The 20,952-nt window shown below is 41.6% G+C and overlaps 1 protein-coding gene across 1 annotated transcript in view; it reads left to right on the forward strand.

The window, feature by feature from the left end:
* The window catches only part of LOC141148731 (uncharacterized), a 78,324-nt gene that overhangs the window by 18,836 nt on the left and 38,536 nt on the right, over window positions 1-20,952 (forward strand). The window contains exons 7-15 of the mRNA XM_073636426.1: window positions 1,871-1,996; window positions 3,454-3,516; window positions 6,677-6,799; window positions 13,265-13,420; window positions 14,051-14,104; window positions 14,250-14,467; window positions 16,751-16,827; window positions 17,233-17,343; window positions 19,425-19,505. Of these exons, the coding sequence (XP_073492527.1) occupies window positions 1,871-1,996; window positions 3,454-3,516; window positions 6,677-6,799; window positions 13,265-13,420; window positions 14,051-14,104; window positions 14,250-14,467; window positions 16,751-16,827; window positions 17,233-17,343; window positions 19,425-19,505 (1,009 nt within the window). The remainder of the gene's footprint in view (window positions 1-1,870; window positions 1,997-3,453; window positions 3,517-6,676; window positions 6,800-13,264; window positions 13,421-14,050; window positions 14,105-14,249; window positions 14,468-16,750; window positions 16,828-17,232; window positions 17,344-19,424; window positions 19,506-20,952) is intronic.

Raw genomic sequence — 20,952 nt, forward strand, 5'->3', positions numbered from 1 at the left:
CACATAGTGTGTAGTTTTAAATATGGCGCCGCGGAGTTCGGAGGGACTCGGCGGAGCTGAACGAGCGCCGCCGAGATCACAGTGACTGGGCGGAGCCAAGATACACCTAGTCGAGTGTTCTCGGCGCCGCTCACAGTGACGCTCAGTCCCGCCATTGGACCTGTGTTATGTCCATCATAGGACGGGACTGTGAGCGGCGCCGGAAAGAGCCGAGTACACTCGACTATGTGTATCTCGGCGGCGCTCGTTCAGCTCCGCAGAGTCCCTCCGAACTCCGGCGCCATATTTAAAACTACATGCTAAAACTGACACTGACAAGGCTGTAGATGGACACGATAAGGCTGCATTGATGGGCATTTTAATGTAAGTTTTTTTTCCTTAAACTTCCCTCCTAAACTTGGGGTGCGTGTTATACGCCTGCGCGTGTTATACGTCGATAAATACGGTAATTGGTTTTTTAGTCAATGTGTTTGTTTAACATCAGTCGCCCAGTTGTAGGCAAATCTGCTATTCCAATTGCATTTAAGTGTTGTTCTTCAATATACCAAATGCATTTATCCATAGTATCTCTTTTCATTGATCTTCTTTATGCATATTTCTCCTATATCAAACGCCCAATCTTGGGTCTACCAACTGTATTAATTACTGTGTGTGTATCGGCTGCAGTACTATCTCCGCTGTTAAAGGGGACCCCTTCATGCCACTCGCATTGTTGCCTTTTTCAGCTTGTGTGTTTAGTGTGTTTTGTGCTCCTTCACTTATAAATATGTTTCACACCCAAAGTCCCCCCCTAGAGGCTCTTACACCCCATTCACACTTGTGTGACTTGTCATAAGACTTTGGGCATCAAAGTTGCATGACAAGTCGTACTCCATGTTTTCCAATGATAACCATTCATATATGTGTGATAAAGTCATAGCGACTTCAAAGTAGTTCATGCACTACTTTGATCTGATTTTCATGCAACTTGAGGGCCATAGACTTCAATGTTAACCCTCAAAAGTTGCATGAAAGTCATACCTAAATGTTTTACATGCAACAGTGACTGCGCAGAGGGACAAGAAGTCACATCCAAGTTGCACCCATCCAAAGTTGCAATTTTCTTTTTAATACCCACAAAATTCAGGATCCATTGCCTCTCGCCCATACCCTTCCATTAAAAAAAAAAAAAAAAAAAAAGAGGCCCCCCCGATGCATATACTGTATTTGCAAAATGACGTTGGAGATTGTACACCTCGTCAGTCATCTGCATTGGGCAGTACTAGAACACCATCAGGGAGAAATGATAATCTACAGTACATTGAGATTTTGATGGGATTATCTAAATTTCCGGAGTTTAGTAAACTCGATAGACTTAATAACACTTGCATGCTCTGTTGACTGTACGTGTCTATGTATTTTTTTTGATTAACCATATCAGTTTGCAAATATGACACTGGCTCCACTTTGTGGTTTCATTGAGGCACAACACTTAGGCCTGCCATAGATGGTGCCGATTTCTTTCCTGCAACTACAGGTTGCAGCAAAGACATTTGCACAATTCCTTCATCAACACAGACCGTGCTGACAGGGAAATCTCTCCTGCTGAGAATTTGTATTCTCCCAGCAGGGAAATCCTTCCCCGCCAGGAGAACACAGTGATTATTCTAGTGGCTACAGCAGCTGCTAGTGATAAGTTAAAGAATCAATCAACTTGGTACATTCAGCCTGCCCATACATGATTCCTGCTAAACCGGCCGAGATTCGAACTGTCTATGGCCGGCCTTCGTATATGGCAACTTGATTTTTAAACAAAGCCACATTTTTATAATGTTTGTATTCTGACTAATTTAAAAAGATGGGCCTAATTTTTCTGAACCTTACCACACAGTTACTTGCCAGTATACAAGCTGGTGACTGAATTCTTGAACAAAGCTGAAAACGAACACCCAAAGACTGCTGCAGTGATGTTACTCGGTGCTGCCAGAGAGATTCTTTTGGAGAAGATTTTGATTAAGTAAGTCTGTGGACTTGTTTATTAATATGGGTAGATTGCTTAAGAGGAATTCTGTAGCTGCCATTCTTTGGGTGGGCATCTCCGGTAGTTTGTAATAGCGGGTACAGGAGCACAAACCTTACTGGTAAAAGGAAGATCTGGAAAGCCATGGCAGAGAGTGCAAAAAAAAAAGCACCAGTATTAAAGGAATGTTTCATTAGTGCTAAGTGATGGCCTTCATGAAAGCCCCATCACTGCCCACAAATGTTCAAATAGACTGTGCCTTTCCTAGGTTTACTTATTGACTGGGTTTACGCCTAATGGCACAGACGTTTTACGAGCTATTCATAAAATGTTAGCCAATGTATTCCTCAGAGTATTGTCTTGTTTAAGGAACAATAGCTGCTTGGCCAAGAGGCTGGGTATATGACCATCTGAGTCCCGGGGGGAAAAAAAGAAAGCAAGTGGGCATGTAAGGCTGGCCATACATTATACAATTTTCTCATACAACTTTCCTTTAGTTTTTCCAAAACCATATAATATAAAGTCAAACCTAAACACTTTCAGTTTCTATGCAATCAGGCAGGCCCATGCACTACATAGTTGAAGGTAAATCTAAAGGATATTTAAAAACACAAATTTGTACCATTTATGGTCAGCTTAAAGCACACCACTGCACTTTATAATGTAACCTAAAGTGTCATTAAACCCACATCATAAAAAATGATAAAATGGTGTATTACATGCTGTTCATACTCAGTCACTGAGATTTGTGTTCTGTATTCTGCAAAAAACCTGGTTGATCCTGCTGCTCTGTCCCCCCTTCTGTTTGTCCTTGATGCAGTTGGTGATTTTACAAAGCAGTGTTGGCAGATCTGCACATGCTCAGTGAATTTCTATGCTGAGCATTTCCTCCCTACCACATCTGAGCATAATATGTGAGTCACACATGTGGGCGTATACACAGTGGTAAACGACAGCCCGCTCCCTTCCTCCTCCTCCCTCTTATTCTAAGACACAGCCTGTGACTGGCAGAAATGTACCCACAGTATGTTATTGCCAAAAAATAATAAAGATTTGATTTCTAATATATATTTGTATGACCATTTAAAACAGTTTGAATTATTTTTGTTTTACTCTATATCTCAAAGGCTGTTTTGTGTGGTTTCCCTTTTTTTTTTTTTTTTTTTTTTTTTTTGAACATGTGACCAGCAGCAGAGGACCAGAAGCTCCTCCTGCTTATGTTTCCCTGCAGACAGGCTGGGAAAGAGCTGTGTCATGTGACAGCTGTATAGCAATTAGGAAAAAGGTACTTCATTTTTTTTTCTGACCATAAATACAGTGCCATCATCCATATACAGACTGAGTAGGAATAATGTAAATTAAACAGTGTGTTTAGCATCACTTTAACATTTATTAAAATGCCCTAATATCTGCAGTGAATAATTATGTGTTTTTTCTTCCCCTCAAAAAAACAGCCCGGTACAATTCTATGATGTAGCTACCAGCGTTATAGAGTCTTCGCTCACCCTAATGTCAAGGTATGTCTGATAGAACTTCTTTTTATGATTTAGGTCTTGACAGGGTTGTGGCTGATTATGTAATTTAAAAGAGCAGTCCCCTGCCCACAGCTGTACTTGTCTGCCTCCCTTTCCCCACAGCATGGAGTCTTGTTTTTCCTGTTGCAGAAGGGTTATCACTCCTTGAGTGAGACCCTCTCATGATGGCTCCTGTAGGATGTGGAGCTAGGACTTCAGGACTGGACTCAACTAAAACTTCTGAGTACTTCAACTTGCTGTTTTTCATCTCAGACATTTAGGAAATGTCCTTCGCGTTGCAGGTATAAAGCGGCCTTGATAGCTACTGAAGTTAAAGCAGAAACTGGTTGAGGTCAGAAGTAATGGCAAAGGTTTGGAGGCTGCTACAGGCGTGTACACAGAAAACTGTAGGTGCACTTTACACTGCCAGCAGATATTTATTTTTTTTTTTTTTTTTTTAGCGGACAGATGAACTGAAGACCAGGCAACTGGTCACCCCTTGGGTATCCTCCATTCTCATCCCCCCCCCCCCCACCCCACCTAGGGGGAAATTTTCAACCTCTAAGTCTGAGTTTATGGGGAAGGTCTCTGTGTTGCAAGAGACTACACGACACAAAAAGCATAAGCGCTATCAGTCTGCATCCCCTTCTGAGTCGTCTGACTCTGCCTTCATGGAAGTGTTGCTTCCCCATGAGCAGGTGAAATCAGATAAAAACATGCCCACTTTTTCCCTGCTTTCGGAGAGCACCAGCTCAGAATAGGAGCCCATATGTGTTGCTCTGTGGCATTTGCAGACATTTGGTAGGCCAATGCCTCCTAGAGAATAATGCCAGGAACACATGGACCGAATGTTGGGAGACAGCGGCCGGTTAAAAGAAAAAAAAAAAACAGCCGACATATGGCCCGTGTGTATGTCGGTCTGTCCGACAGAAGCTAGCAGCTGAACAACTCCCGATCAGTGCTCTCAGCCAATGGTGGAGAGCGCTGATTGGAGTGTTTTGGCAGGACGGCCACCCCCCTGTCAGAACACAACAGCTCAGCAGGGGAGATCGCTGTACTAATGTCAGATGGTTAGTACAGCGACTCAGACTGGAGCTGTCAGTTTTTTTTCCATGCAATCCGCTGGGTTGCACGAAAAGAAAAATGTTAAGAGTGTACCAGGCTTTAGGTTGTGTCAAAAGATGGTAATAAAGCCTGTGCGCCTTGCCCTCAAAAGAAACTCCTGAATTGACTTCTGAGTTTGAGGAAGGCTCCCGGTATGGATATTGGCAAGGTCTGGAAGAGGTACCGGAGTTTGGGAAATACGGTCATCTTGAGCGTGCTATTTCTTCCAAACCAGGACACACGCGTTGTTGTCCACTTAGCAAATTCCCTCTTGACATGGGCTAAAAATGGAGGGAAGTTCGCCAAAAAAAATATCCTAAGTCTTAGGAGTAAGGAAGATTCCGGCATATTTAAGGCATGTCAGGGTCCACTTAAAAGGAAAGTGAGCTTGAAGGGCAGAGGCATAGTAAGATTCATGGCTTCAGAGTTTCGCCAGTTAAAATTCGAAATGATGCCATATTCCAGGAATTCAGACAGTAAGTTGGGAAGGGCGGTAGTAGGCTGGGTAATGAAAAATAAGTAATTGGTGTAACCTGCGACTTTATACTAACCCTGTTTCGTGGGAATACCCTTGATATTGGGATTTTCCCGTATGTGACTCAACAGGGGTTCTAGGGTTCAGATGAAAATAAATGGTGATGGGGGACATCCTTGCCTTGTACCATTATTACTCTTAAAAGATTTCATAAGGCGCCATTTATTTTAATTGTTGCCGTCGGGTGTGAGTAAATCACTTTGATCCATTTAATGAAGTTGTCGCCCACCCCAAGATGTGAGGACCGCTGTCATAAAGATCCAGTCAATTCGGTCAAACGCCTTTTCGGCATCGGTTGATAGTAACCTAGTCGGTACAGCCTTCTGATATCCCAGACCCCCTTGGGCAAGAGTTTTTGAGGCTCTCCTTTACTCTTGTGTGGCCATGCAATGCACGGTGGTATCGGTGGTCTTCTGTCAGACCATGGCCGTCGGGGCAAAGCAATGGTGCGCAACTCTGACCTTGATTCTAATGGATCCTTCAGTGCTCCAAGAATTGTATTGGGATTACAGGTCCATCCCTATGTGTTTATGGTCGGTCTCTCAGTACTGCTTTGGTACAAGATTGAAGCATGCTGGCCTACAGTTAATATTTGTTTACCAGGTAGCGCCCAATCATTCCAGAGTAGACAACCCATGTTAGTGGTTGTAAACTCTTACATATACCGAGTGAATTGACTGGCCTCAGGTGATAGAGATGCAGCCCTCTTCTATACATCTGTTCAAAGTGCTGAATTTATAAGCTTGTCTGAGATTTCACAAAAAAGGGGGCGGAGAGCTTAAGTTACACCCTGCAGAGCTCAGTGAGTTGAGCTCTGAGTGCTAATTGGAGGGAAGGAACACACAGGAACAGAGCTGAGGCTGTCAACTAGCTGGAGGTCCCTCCCCCTTCACCATTTTTCTCTTGGTGTTAGAAAAATTTGTCAGAAGTGATTTCTGCTGATAGCAGAGGAACGAAGCAGCAGACAGAAATGACACACCAACATGCTATAGAGCAGTGGTTCTCAACTCCTGTCCTCAGGACCCACCAACAGGCCAGATTTTAAGTATTACCTTGGGGAGATGCAGACTAGAATACTGCAATCACTGAGCAGCAAATTATATCACCTGTGAGGTATTTCAGTTATCTTGTAAACCTGGCCTCTTGGTGGGTCCTGAGGACAGGAGTTGAGAACCACTGCTATAGAGGGATATGCTTTGTTCATATTTCATGTTTGGTGTTTACAACCACCTTTAAAGATTTCCTGTGTCCTTCAAAAAAAAAAAAAAAAAAAAATCCTTGTTTCCCCAGATACAGTTTGATAGTGTGCTCAGGACTATTGTGCTCTTCTTTTTTTTTTTTTTTTTCTCTGGTTTGATAGACCTGTTTCTCTGTCATAGAATTATTTTCTTTTTTTTTTTTTCTTCTCTTTTTTTTTTTATGTAAAAAGGTAAGAATTTTAGGTAGCAATAGCAGCTGGACTTTGAGTTTTTAAATGTAATATGATGGAAACATTTTGTATGACATTTTGGTGTTTGCTCCCAGGATTGTGGCTACTTTACAAAGGCTTCTGGTTTTAGAAGATTATCCAAGGAACCTCTATGAGAAGTTTATTACATTTTTTCAGTCCATCCCATTACCTCGACATTGCTGCAATTTTATAAACAGGTAAGCGTGCCTGAAGGCAGCTGATTGTCTTTTAAAAGCACACTCGCTAATTTTTATTTTATATGTTAGAATATACATGTTTGTGCTTGTATAGTTTTTGCACCTACGCATAAACAAAATTTCAGTTACTTGTGGATTCTGGCTGGTTCACTCTTTTGAATATTTGCATATCTTTGATGTTTTCTGATTTTCCTGTAACCTTTCATATAATATAAGATAAGGCAAGATCTATGAACTCTACAGTGAAATTTTTGAGGACTGAGGTTGCGCTTCTATCTTTCCAGACCCCATAGCATTCTAGAAAAAAAACTTCCACTAATGCCGGCCATACACAGTTCGAATTTCGTAAGAATTTTCTTTCGAAAATCGTATGAAAGAATTTTTCGTATGAATTTCGCACCATTAGTGGGCTGCAACAACGGCCGATTTTCGTGCGGCAATCAAATTTGAGGAATCGGACATGTTGGAAATTTTTAGAAAAATGAACGATTTTCTAATCCAATGATGGGAGAATCGTGCGAGAAATGTAATAAGAAAAGAAAATTTACGGAGAGAAAAGAAGATTCCCGGCCAAGAAAATTATTTTCTGTAGCAACATGCGGTAAAATTGAAGGCTTGGTCGGCCGAATTTCGAAAATCAATGGTGGCATCATCGGATCACAAAAAAAACGAACTTTCTGATTTTGAAAAGAAAATTTGTTCGAAATTCGACCGTGTATGGCCTGCATAAGACACTTTTTATTATGGCAGCATCCCTACTTTTTGGAAAACAGCAACATAGACTCCATTATTGTTATGGGTCAGGACTGTAAACAATATGTGCAAGGGAGAAGTCTTCACATCTGGTAGTGATTGCTCAGTTCTCACTGCTCTGTGAGCAGAGAGCTGGTGATTGTCAGCCAAACGTGCTTTGGATGTACTTCCTCTTTAAGACGGCCATAATTGGATCGAAATTCGGCTGGTTGAATTTTAATCCATGTGTCGGCAGGCTGGTTGTACTGAAGCTGATCCTTTGACTTTAGTACAACTAGCATGGTGGATTTTTATCATGTGATCACTGCCGGCGGCTATAGTTTGCAGCAATGATCATTGTGTTCTGACAGCAGGGAAACCTTTCACTGTCAGAATACAATCGCTCCGTGGGAAGGATTCCCCCAACAACGCTGAATGTGAAGGGTGGAATCAAGCAATTTTCTTTTCTTAATCGATTAATGCATGGCCTGCTTTAGCCATTTCCTCATTACATTCCAACGAATGACTTTTCCACATATGTACTAAAACGCCACAGTTGCCCCCCCAACAAAATGTACCTACCACGTTCTTCCTTTTCATTCATGCCCTCCCCTGCCTACCTTATTTCTTTATATTGTTATAGCACAGCTTCCCCCTTATCAGGATGGGAACAACATGTTATACTTTACCTGCAGGTTATGGACATTTTTTCACTTGTCTGTTATCTCAATGCATTTCCACCAAGGCATGTGATAAATTAACTCTTCACCTTTGCTACATGCGACTAAATGCCTTATTTCACTTATTATGTCTTTGATCTGTAATTTTGAAGTTGTGCTTTTTTTCTGTTTCTATTATTATATACCTTTTTATTCCTTGAAAGCAAAACCGTAAACAAAGATTTACCTATAAATGAGACAAGATACAGTCTGATAAATGTCTAGGTGCCACATCCCTGAATTTTTATTTCAAGAAAAAAAAAGACTCGGAATTTAACCTCTTCACCCCCGGAAGATTTTACCCCCTTCCTGACCAGAGCACTTTTTGCAATTCGGCACTGCATCGCTTTAACTGACAATTGCGCGGTCGTGCAACGTTGCACCCAAACAAAATTGACGTCTTTTTTTTTTTTCCCCACAAATAGAGCTTTCTTTTGGTGGTATTTGACCACCTTTTGTGGTTTTTATTTTTAGCGCTATAAACAAAAAAGCGTCAATTTTGTAAAAAAAGCATTATTTTTTTACTTTTTGCTATAGTATCCCCCAACAATATATAAAAAAAAAACATTTTTCCCTCAGTTTTTAGGACGATATGTATTCTTCTACATATTTTTGGTGAAAAAAAATTGCTATACGCGTATATTGATTGGTTTGCGCAAAACGTATAGCGTCTTCAAAATAGGGGATAGTTTTATGGCATTTTTATTTATTTATTTTTTATTAGTAATGGCGGAGATCTGCGATTTTTATCAGGACTGCAACATGGCGGACACGTCGGACACTTTTGACACTATTTTGGGACCTTTGTCATTTAAACAGCGATCAGTGCTATAAAAATGCACTTATTACTGTGTAAATGACACTGGCAGTGAAGGGGGGGGCGTTGGAGGGGTTAAGACCCCTTTCACACTGAGGCATTTTTCAGGCGCTTTAGCGTTAAAAAAAGCGCCTGTAAAGCAGCCTCATCTGCAATTCCAATGTGAAAGCCTGAGCCCTTTCACACTGCCAGCGCCCGAAAAACGCTGGTAAAGCGCTGCTTAAGACCCCTTTCACACTGGGGAATTTTTCGGGCGCTGGCAGTGTAAAAGGGCTCGGGCCATTGGCGCACCCAGCCCGGTGGCATAAACACGAAAGCGCTGCAAAGAAGCTGCTTGCAGGACTTTTTTTGACGCCCTGCCAGCGCAGCGCCCCAGTGTGAAAGCACTCAGGCTTTCACATTGGGATTGCAGATGAGGCTTCTTTCAGGCGCTTTACAGGCGCTTTTTTTAACGCTAAAGCGCCTGAAAAACGCCCCAGTGTGAAAGGGGTCTTAGTGTGTCCTAGGGAGTGTTTCTAACTGGGGGTGGGGTGGACTTCAACACACATGACAGCGATCACTGCTCCCGATGCCCAAGAAAGTTAAAGCAATGCTGGAAAATAATGGTGGCCACACAATATATTGGCACCTTGGGCCCAATATGAACATTTTCACTTAGGGTTGCACTCACTTTTGTTGCCAGCGCTTTAGACATTAATGGCTGTGTTTTGAGTTATTTTGAGGGGACAGCAAATTTACACTGTTATACAAGCTGTACACTCACTACTTTACATTGTAGCAAAGTGTCATTTCTTCAGTGTTGTCACATGAAAAGATATAATAAAATATTTACAAAAATGTGAGGGGTGTACTGATACTGTACTTACTATTAGAGGTGCAATCTGGTACATATCATCAAGCTCAGATCAACATTATTATTCAAAGGAAAAAAAATGTAAAAAGACCTAAAACACTGTTGCGGATTTTCAGACATAATTGTAATATCATATTATGACCAACTCCCTTGTCATAGGCAGGTAGCTTGGTTCAGGCTAGCTGTGCCTGCAGCCACTTATGTTGTCCATACAGGAACAAATGTTTCCTTCAAAAATTTTCATTTCAGTATGCTTGATTTTCTAAGCATTAGCGGGATCAAATCGACAATCGTTTTCAACCACAATGACAGGAAAATTCAAAGGTGCAGAATAGAAAACTTTTTCCGATCAAACAAATTTTCGGGCAGTGTATATGGTTTTTGCTCAGAAATTATATAAATTTAAAATTGAAAGTTAAATGCAAGTGAAACTTTAGAACCACTAACTTTTGTCTATTCGTCGAATGTAAGAAGAATTTTTGTTCAGATATTCTCATGAAAAAAGATACATGTATGTCCAGCATAAGACATTTAGTAGTGGCAGCATTGTTTTTTTTTTTTTTTTTTTATCACCTGTCATGATGGGATTTAAAAAAAAAAAAGAAAAAAAAGAAAAAATTTGCCCTTTATAGTACAAACACAGCAGATACTACTATAAGGAGTTAATTTATATTGTGAAACCGTAAAAGTAATAATATCACACCCCTACATTTTTTATATTCTATATATAATCTAAAAATATATACCCAGAAGTTGGATATACAGCGTATTTTAACTAGGAGTCGGACATGAAGAGTGGAGGGGTAGATATAAATCTTGTATATTAGTTCTAAAATATTATATTAAAGTAATACTAAAAGCTGAGACTTTTTTCATGGATATCATTTTAAATGTGGTGCGCAATACTGGTATACTTTTTTACTTTTAAATGTAATTGTAATGCATTTATATTACCTCCAGCTTCTCTGGATTCAGATGCTAATCTTCCCTGCACAGAGCCCTTAACCACTTAAGCCCCGGACCATTTGGCTGCCCAAAGACCAGAGCACTTTGTCGCTTTAACTGACAATTGTGCGGTCGTGCGACGTGGCTCCCACACAATTTACGTCCTTTTTTCCCCACAAATAGAGCTTTCTTTTGGTGGTATTTGATCACTGATGCGGTTTTTATTTTTTGCGCTATAAACATAAAAATAGCGACAATTTTAAAAAAAACGCATTATTTTTTACTTTGCTATAATAAATATTCCCCCAAAAATATATAAAAAAACAGTTTTTTTTCCTCAGTTTAGGCCAATACGTATTATTCTTCTACATATTTTTGGTTAAAAAAAACCGCAATAAGCGTTTATTGATTGGTTTGCGCAAAAGTTATAGCATCTACAAAATAGGGGGTAGTTTTATGGCATTTTTATTAATAATTTTTTTAATTTGTTTTTTTTTTACTAGTAATGGCGGCGATCAGCAATTTTTTTTTTTTTTTTTTTATCGTGACCGCGACATTAGGTCAGACAGATCGGACACTTTTGGCGCGATTTTGGGACCAGTCACATATATACAGCGATCAGTGCAATTAAAAATGCATTGATTACTGTGTAAATGTGACTGGCAGTGAATGGGTTAACCACTAGGGCAGTGAAGGGGTTAAGTGTGTCCTAGGGACTGATTCTAACTGTGGGGGGGCGTGGCTGTGTGAAACGACACTGATCACCACTCCCGATTACTGGAGCTGTGATCAGTGTCCTGTCACTAGGCAGAACGGGGAAATGCTTGTTTACATCAGCATTTCCCCGTTCTTCCTCTCTGAGACGTTCGCGGACATCGAGTCCACGGGACCCGCGATCGCACTCACAGAGGTCGCCCGCAAACTGCTTTTTAAAGGGCAACGTATAGGTACGTTAATCTGCCTGTACGTGCCCTTCTGCTGACGTATATCAGCGTGAGCCAGTCGGCAAGCGGTTAAAGTGTAAGTCCACCCTAAATCTAAAATCCCTGCATCTACAGACATGCACATTCTAGCACTAACCTATCTAGCTTTTTAAAGAAAAAAAAATCAGTATACATTTTCTGAAGCCGATCCGACCCGATCTCCAACGGCGGAAGCTCTGCAGAGGACACGGCCAACAATGGCTGTGACATGAATGTTGGAGTAACGTCACCCATAGAGTTACTATGGGGCTTCCATTGTCGGACGTCTCCTCTGCACCCAGCTCAACAACGAAGCCGCGGCTGACAACTCCGCGTGGGATTGGACCGTATCGCCTGCAGAAAAAGTATGTATACTGATTTTTTTTTTTTTCTTTATGGGGTTAGTGTTAGATCGCCAATGTCTGTAGATGCAGGCATTTTAGTTTTAGGGTGGACTTCTACTTTTAAAGTGTTAATTTTTTTTTTTTCTTTTTACCAACAAACATGTTATACTTAACTGCTCTGTGTAATGGTTTCACACAGAGCAGCCCTGGGGTCCCCCACCGGTGTTTGACTCCTCCTGCCTTCAGAGTGCCCCCCTATAGCAAGCCGCAAAGTATAGTATAGCATTTACGCACACCCGCGGTGTGGGTAAACCACAGCGCATCTGCATGAATGCAGTCTTTTAGGGGACTTGGGACAGTAAGGGCTCCGTTTACATTTGCAGTTTGCGGGGGCGGTAAATCCCCATAGTTCATTGTGGCCCGCGACCGGTTACTAAATCACTTCAGTGGCCCTCGCTCTTCAAAAGGTTAAGCACCCTTGCACTAAAACAAATTGTTTATATGAAAATGTGGATCAGAGACTCAAAGCATCAACACAAGGGCCAAGCTCCCACCCCTTCATAATAAAGCACTATTTTTACTAAAAAAAAATACAGGGTTATGAGGCAATAAAGCTCACCAACAGTATAGACAGCCTCATAATTGCAACTCCCTGGACCGCAATGAGGGCTGGTCTCTGTCTCTGTGGGAGCTATATATAATTTTTTGGCTTTCCTGGACAACTGGTATAATTTTTGCGGTTATTTTGTATTCCCTAGTGTACACTCTTATTGGGGAGGTCCTGGTGCTCTTTGTACTCCCCCCTCATGTTTTGCACTGTGAGGGTTGATGACAACTGTTGGGACATATTTTAATTACTCCTGGCTGATAACTGTTCCATGCTTGGGTAGCTTTTATGTAAGTGGAGATATATATTTTAGCGGTATACAAGCTATATTATTGTACTCTATATCATGCAGGTGGAATACAGTTTTGATATGTGTATTCATATTTCAGATCAACCACCAATGTACTACCCTTCTAGAGAAGGAGATAAAATTAGATGACTTAACTGCTCACGTATGTGCGGACATTCTGATTTTTCTCTTTTTAGTCTGAATATCTTCCGATGGGACAACCTTTTCCTCACATCGGTGCTGGCTGGTCAGAATTTATCAGGAACAAGGATGTACAAAGGCAAGCGAGAAAACTTGTGTGAGCCGCTGCCGGTGGTGCAGTCCAGGGTGAAGAAGATGGAGATGGACCAAAGGTAAGCACTCTATCATATGTGGTACGCAGAACTGGATTTTAGGCCACAATTGGAATGTCAGGCTTTTGGTTTGATGCATAGATTTCCTATCTAGCTATTGTGCATACTTTATTTGGAGTTATAAAGTGTCTGTCAGTAGAAACCTATGAAATATTTTTTTTTAACACCTTGAGAACCCTAGATATTATGTGGGAATCTATTTTAAATCTAGTTTAACACATATGCGGGAACCTGTACAAATATCGCATGTTTCCACACCTATAGCCAAAACCTGCTGCTCTATGACAGACAGGTGGGGGTGCCATTAATTCCTAATGGCACCCCTACACACCTGAAAACGCAGCACATTTTTGAGTGCACAAAACCAGATGGTGCCACAGCATCATGCGGTTCTGTGCAGCGGCCCAGCAAGTGCGTATTAGGAAAAGGGTTGGCGACTTTTTTCCCTGCGGTTTTTTTTTTTTTTTCCCCATAGGTACAGCTGCCCATTCAAATGGGCTGCTCTGCCCATGCAAATACACCCTCAGAGAGAGACACACACATGAGCCTAACCTTAATCAAAACCCACACTGTGCAACCTAGGCTATAGAGCATGAATTTCTTGTACAGATAATATTTTGGTTTTTGCAGTTACCGGCAGTTAGTACGTTACCTGACTGCAGTGAAATGTCCAGACCAGGCTGGGTAAGTTCTATTTCTGCTTGAAATTTAATTAGAAAGAAACTTAATAATTTATGCTTTTTATTCTGCTTTTAGAACTGTGAAAAAGTGCTGTAAAGTGTTTTTTTTTTTTTTGTTTTTTAACTTTTTCTGCTTATTTGCCATGCAGCTTGTTCTGCCTGAAGCAGAAGATGGCCTTCTATATGTGCAAGTTTGGCAACTTCACTCAAGCAGCTCTCTTTCTGCTGCAGACCAAGGGAATGCAGTGTTCTGTGGCCTCAATTCTGACACCAGAACAATATGAACTCTACCTTACTATGCTGCACACCAATAGTTGTCCACCAGGGAGGGAGCCAGTAGCGGGTGAAGTGTGGATTCCATGTGAAGGTACTGCTTGTGTTGCGTCCATTACAACATCATAGCATTAAACCTTTTCTATATGTATATATGCTATATTTTATTATATATGTACTTCTGTGAACTCCAATGTATTTTTATAGTCCGTGGGCTTGTCTGTGAATCCTAATATCCATGTAATTTACAGCAGGAGCATAATTTAACCTGTATAGAATTCTCTTACAATGGGGCAACTTTCTTATAACACAGATGCTATAAAAGTGGATTTTGGAAAAGTATGAGGATCCAAATTCTTTGGGGCACATTTTGCTATACAGAGATTTGACTAGCTTGTAGTGTTGCAAAGTCACAAATCATGGTTGACAAAGTAGTAGTCTGCAACTAAACCATAAAAGTTTGGGGTCAATGGCATTTATTTGTCCTCTGAGCTTAATGTTATATGTACAGTATTTCACACAAAAATAATACATGAAAAGGAATTCCTGGAACCTAGCTCTAATTGTAGCCCTGGACAGAATCGTACACCGTGAAGAGCAGAAAAGAGGGTTGAGTCAGTGTGTTTGTGTAAAATCTGAGCTTGTGCTATTAAAGTGATTGTAAAATCTTGTTTTTTTTTTTCTTTTTTGGTCAAAAATAAAAAACATGCTATACTTGCCTGCTCTGTGCAATGGATTTGCATAGAGCAGCCCAGATCCTCCTCCTTCTCTGGTCCCTCTTCTTCAGCTCCCCTGGCCCTTCCCTCCTGTTGAGTGCCCCCACAGCAAGCAGCTTGCTGTGGGGGCACATGAGCCGAGTCACAGCTCCCTGGTCCATTCAGACATGGACAAAACAAAAAATGTCACCAGCACACCAGGGATCTCCAAAAATGGGTTCAAAGTTTTAAGAGCGATCACATCGTTACAGCAGCAAGCAACGTTTCAGAACCACGCACGACCCCTTCATTAGGCATGTGACCATCCCTGGTGTGCTGGTGACATTTTTGTTTTGACCTTGAACGGTTCCGGCCATTTTCCCCCCAGGGTTTAAAGCCTTTTCTAAACTACAGACAGACTTTGACATACCTATTTTACTATTACAAACTCAGACAAGCTATACGTACTCAGTTTGGTTCTCTGCTCAGTCCTATTAAGACACCTGACCTGGAAAGACTTCTGAGAGACCTGGACCAGACAAAACTTATATCCACATATTACTCCACTCTCATGACAGGCACTAACCCTAGGTTTCGGAGGGTTCGAGAGAGGTGGGCATCCTTTGATATCTCTATCACAGAAGAGGATTGGTCTGAGTTCTGTGATACGTTCTAAACGTCTGTTATCTCCTCGAGGGACAGGGTGATTCAATTAAAAATTTTCCATCGTTCACACCTTACCCCCTGCTAGACTGTATAAAATGGGACTATTCCCCCTCTGCTGACTGCTTTTGCGGTTGAGGACAAACTGCTGATTTTCTCCACTGCTTTTGGACTTGTCCCACTGGTACACAGCTTCTGGGTTGACCTAGACTCCTTCATATCTTCTGCACTGGGTTTTCCAAATATAGTGCACCCTAAAAACTGTCTGCTGGGCATATTTGGTGACCTCGCTGTCCAGCCTCAGGCTAAGAGACTACTTTGCATCCTCTATTTTTATGCAAGGAAGTCCCTCCTGCTAACTTGGGGTCTCCGATCCTTTCCAACGCGGAATATGTGGCTGAAACTTGTCAATGATTCCCTGTCTCTATATAAACTTACCTTTTGACATCCGTAAGAGGACTAAAGCATTTCACAAAATATGGGGCAGATGGCTGCCTAGCCCACTGATCCTCTCCCCTGTACTGCCATGACAGGGGTTCAGTTTGTGAGTGTTGTATTTAACAGGAACTTCTGTTATGCCCAGGATGTTTAAAAACTGTTTCGCTTACTCCTCTGTTGATGTTTATATCTACTGGTAGATGTAATATCTAGTTTTAATATTGCACACTGCCCGGATTTTCATGATATGCTGGAGATTAGGAGAATTTTGTTATTGGTGTAGTTTTTGTCTTTTTGTTTTATGTCTGTATGTTGTAAAACTGCAAAAAAAAAAAAAAAAATCTTTAAAAAAAAAAAAAAGCCGCCTTATACGAGAAGGAGCTACCAAAAAGGCATTTTTACAAGCTGACCGGATTTCTATTGTAAAATAACTGCCAGCCTTTTTAAATTGCTGAGGGTTTAGATGCTGAAGGACAGGGCAATGCTACATTCACCTAAATCTGAAGCAAGTACAACAAGCAACTTTTGGAAAGTATAATCCCAATTATCCCATAATTTTAAAGTGCTTTGTACTTCAACAGGTCCTCCACTAAAGGCTGGGGTTTTCCTGCGAATAGCCCTTCGAATCCTGCTCTGCAATACTGCATTTCTACATGAGGTTAGTCTTTTGTTCAATGTGTTTTTTCTCCCAAGGATAACTACTTTTAGTAAAGTTATGCTTATTGGGGCCTTCAGCCTCTCTCCCCCGGCATCCCTTCAAAGTCTTGCTTACCTGTCCCCACGACTTTCTCTGAGCAGCTTGGTGAATGGCCCACTGCCAATTCTATTTTCATTCATTCCTATGGAAGAAAAATCTACCAGGGGGCACAATGTATGTCACTATAAGTTGAGTGTCTCAAAGGATGCAGACCTCCACATCTGAGAAATTCACCTTGTCACTACATTTTTCATAAACACATATGCTGTACATTACAAAGTGGTAGTCCTGTCTATTTTGTTCTAACACAAAAATTTCTAAATGTAATACCCCTTTATTTTTCATTTTGTACTATTTTTCATTTAGGTCAGGTGCTGGAGTACGCTGGTTCGCATCTGGAGTACCAGTGACTGTTTGTCGAAGGACGGGAAGCTAATTCCTAGGATAATCCCTGAACCTGATAAAGAATTTCAGATGGTATGGTTACGTTTTATGGAATATAAATAGTTATCTGTATATGATTTTTTTTTTTTTTTATAGGGAATGTGCAATGCAACTACTGGGGATATGTGGACATCTACAGTTGACTTGTCAGATTTAAATGCCCTTCTGGTGCTGTACCAGCCAAGAGTGTTTGTAAAACCACCCGCTGCTGCCAACGTATGACGCATGTCGATGGCAGTACAATGATTAAGCTCACTTTGACAAATTACTCTGCTGATGACCGGTGCCTCAGTGCTATTGTACTGTCATGGCATCAAGCCAAATGACCCTGATTGTTTGTTTTTTTTTGTTTTTTTTGCGGCTAAGAGTTAAAGGATCACTAAAGTTAATTTATTTATTTTTATTTTTTTAAATAACAAACATGTTATACTTACCTCCACTGTGCAGCTCGTTTTGCACAGAGTGGCCCCGAACCTGGTCTTCTGGGGTCCCTCGGCGGCTGTCTCGGCTCCCCCCCACAAGGACTCAACACTTTCATGCAAGTTCCCTCGCATGGTGTTGAGTGCTTGCGGGTGCGCTCCCGTGATACAGCCGGCGGCCATAGCCGCTCACTGTATCACTCGGCCCCGCCCCCCGGTGCACCACGTCATTGGATGTGATTGACAGCAGCGCGAGCCAATGGCTGCGCTGCTTTTAATCCATCCACTAATCAATCAACAGCCAGGCTAAACGGCGAAGAGGATGTCGGGGGCGAGCGCGGGACTTTCGAGAGGTCAGGTAAGTAAAATGGGGGCTCTGGGGGGGTGGGTATTGTCAGATGTTTTTTCACCTTCATGCATAGAATGCATAAAGGTGAAAAAACTTTTACCTTTACAACCCCTTTAAAGGTGTATTTAGAATACAACTAGTAAAAGGTAGGAGACCACACACCCCTCCTCATGTATTGAAGCAATATATTTTCAAACACAACACCCCCCTCCCCCACCCCCAGTGGACATAAAACTACATTTTTAATGTCTTGTATGATACCTTGCCATTAGAGCATATAGTTGAACCCCTTAGTGACTGAAAGTAAAACAAATTTTAATACCTTAACACAATTTTTCACCTTAGACATGCAGTAATAAAACTGTACATATCAAACTACTTTGTGTGTCCATGTGAATACCTTTTTTTTTTTTTTTTTTTTTTTTTTTTTTTTTTTTTTTTTTAGGACAAATTGGGCTTCTTTTGGTGGTAAATGACGACAAATCTCTCCTGATATTTTTTTTTTATAAATTAAAAACTGGCCCAAAATACTTTTTTTTTTTTTTTTTTTTTTTACTGTATTTTTCTTGCTATTACAATAACGATGTTATGCCATCAAAGAAAGAACAACCTAAAATAAATTCTACTCCTGACAATCGCAGTGATACCACAAATGAGTACGTTTTTAAGTGTAGTAGGACCCAAAAACAAACTTGTACATTTTTTGCTTTTTTTTTTATCCTGCCTAAAATGCACTGATACTTAAAAAAAAAAAAAAAAAATTCTGTTTAAAAAATACTGGCTTTGACCTTGACCCTAAGGCTCGGTTTACACTGCTGCAACATGGGTTCCAACTTGTGAGACCCCAAGTCCCATGATATGTCAAATTAAATTTTTCCCTATGAGAGCCATCTTAACTGATACTACACAAGTCGCTCTGAATTTAAAAAAAGGTTCCTTCACTACTTTGGTCCGACTTGGGTGCTATTTCAGCCCTTGTACAGGCTCCTAAATAACATCCAAGTTGGGTTAAGGCAGAAGGAAGTTGCAGGAAGTACGACTTTGCAGTTGCAGCAGTGTGAACCGAGGCTGACCTAGATTAAACCTAGCTATTTTTTCTTTTTCTTTTTTAACACACTTTTGTTTACATCTTTTCTGCAAGGGAAGAAAGTTACAATTCAACTTTCTCTCTCCATTCAGAAGAAAAAGAAAGGAAAACACATAGGCGGGCTTCAGCGTGACTGATCACTGTGATAGCCAATCAGAGGCCTACACAGCGATCAGGTGACCAGGAACCGACGGGTACACATGGGAGGTGCAGGCAGTTTTCCAGACACTGATTTTGGTGTTAATTCTGATTAATCTAGATGCTGCTAGATATGTCGTGCCCAATTCTGGATGAGCTGCAGAGACACAGTATGCCACACTTACCGCCTCCATTTCATCAGGTAGGCTGTGCTTTTTGTCTTTCTTGCATCAGTAAGGGTTTTTGTTAGTGTTACTAAAGTAATGTTTGTTGTTTTTAATTTTAAAAAAATGTAGGTCTGAATCAACTAATCGATTTATGAAATTATTCGATTACTATTTTCATAATTGTTTAATCGGCCAGTAACATACTGGGGTTAAAAAAACTAAAATGAGCTCTTTATAGTACAAAAGAGCAAATCGCTACTGTAAATATTACTTTCACAGGTCTGCAGTGAAAAAATGAACCCCTTACAGTAGTGATTTTTTTTTTTTTTTGTACTATAAAGGGCTAATTTTAGTTTTTCCAAAACGTCTTTCAGGACAGCACCCGAGAGATCATGGCTCCTCCTCCCACAGGAAACACCTCATCAATTAAGTCTTTAAACTGGAATCCTCCACGTTGCCTCATCAGTTTTTTGTGTTTCCTCCAGCTGGAGGAACACCTCTGGTGGGAGCCATGATCTCTCAGGTTTATCCTGGGAGACACAGGTTCTCACCTGTTAAGTTTTTTTTTTTAGGCTAGGAGAGTGAGCCTCCCACTTGCCTCTTACATGGACGGTCCCGTGGGCTCCCTCTCCCTCTTCCGTGCTCGGGGAGAGCCTGTACGTCCGGGGGTGCTGCCTCCAAAATTTTTAGCCTGACGGGCGGCCGTCCTATGTTCCCTTCTACATGAGGGATGAGCGGTGGCGGCCGCCATCTTGCTGGTGGCAGAAGAGCGCTTCAGCCACGTCCTGTAAGGGAGGAGGCAGCACTTCCGGGTCGGCGCGTGCGTCATTTCCGGCGCAAAGCGCAGTGGGGGAGGGCAGGGTCACCTGGCGCCTTTATTTCCGGTTCCAGGTCAGCGCAGCGGCGTTTTCGAATCTGGAACCGGTTGTTTTCACCACGCACCGCAGACAGCTATGGATAGCGATGCAGCGGCTAAGGGGGCAAGCCAAGGCGCCAGCAAGGCTAAGGTAAGGGACTGTGTCCTCTATTACCCTGGGCCGTTTTCTCCTGTGGGGGGGGTTACTCACCCTTTCCCCCCCCTTCCCCCACCACCCACCCTTCCCCACCCCCTCTGAGAGAGTCCATTAAATGCAGAAGGTATGTTGTAGTGGCTAGATTTAGTATATTTGCCCTACAACAGGGGATTAGGTGGTGGTGGCTTGCTGGGCACATGGAAAATGAGATGTTTCTTCCTTTGTGCACCTGGGTGTATTACTTGCGCTGTATTACAGCCTTTTTAGCGTGGTTCCATGTCTCTTTTCTGTTTGTCCAGGCCAAAGGTTCTGCCCAACCAGTCAAGAAAAGGTGCCCTGTCTGCAAAGAAAAATTAAGCGATGCTTATACCAAAACACTTTGTGCAGAGTGCATTACAAGTTTGGTCAGAGAGGAGACTCCATCCGTTTGTGGCGACTTGGTGTCAACAATAAAGGATGAGCTCCGGGC

This window comes from Aquarana catesbeiana, linkage group LG06 (assembly GCF_042186555.1).
Source record: "Aquarana catesbeiana isolate 2022-GZ linkage group LG06, ASM4218655v1, whole genome shotgun sequence".
Lineage (NCBI taxonomy): Eukaryota > Metazoa > Chordata > Amphibia > Anura > Ranidae > Aquarana > Aquarana catesbeiana.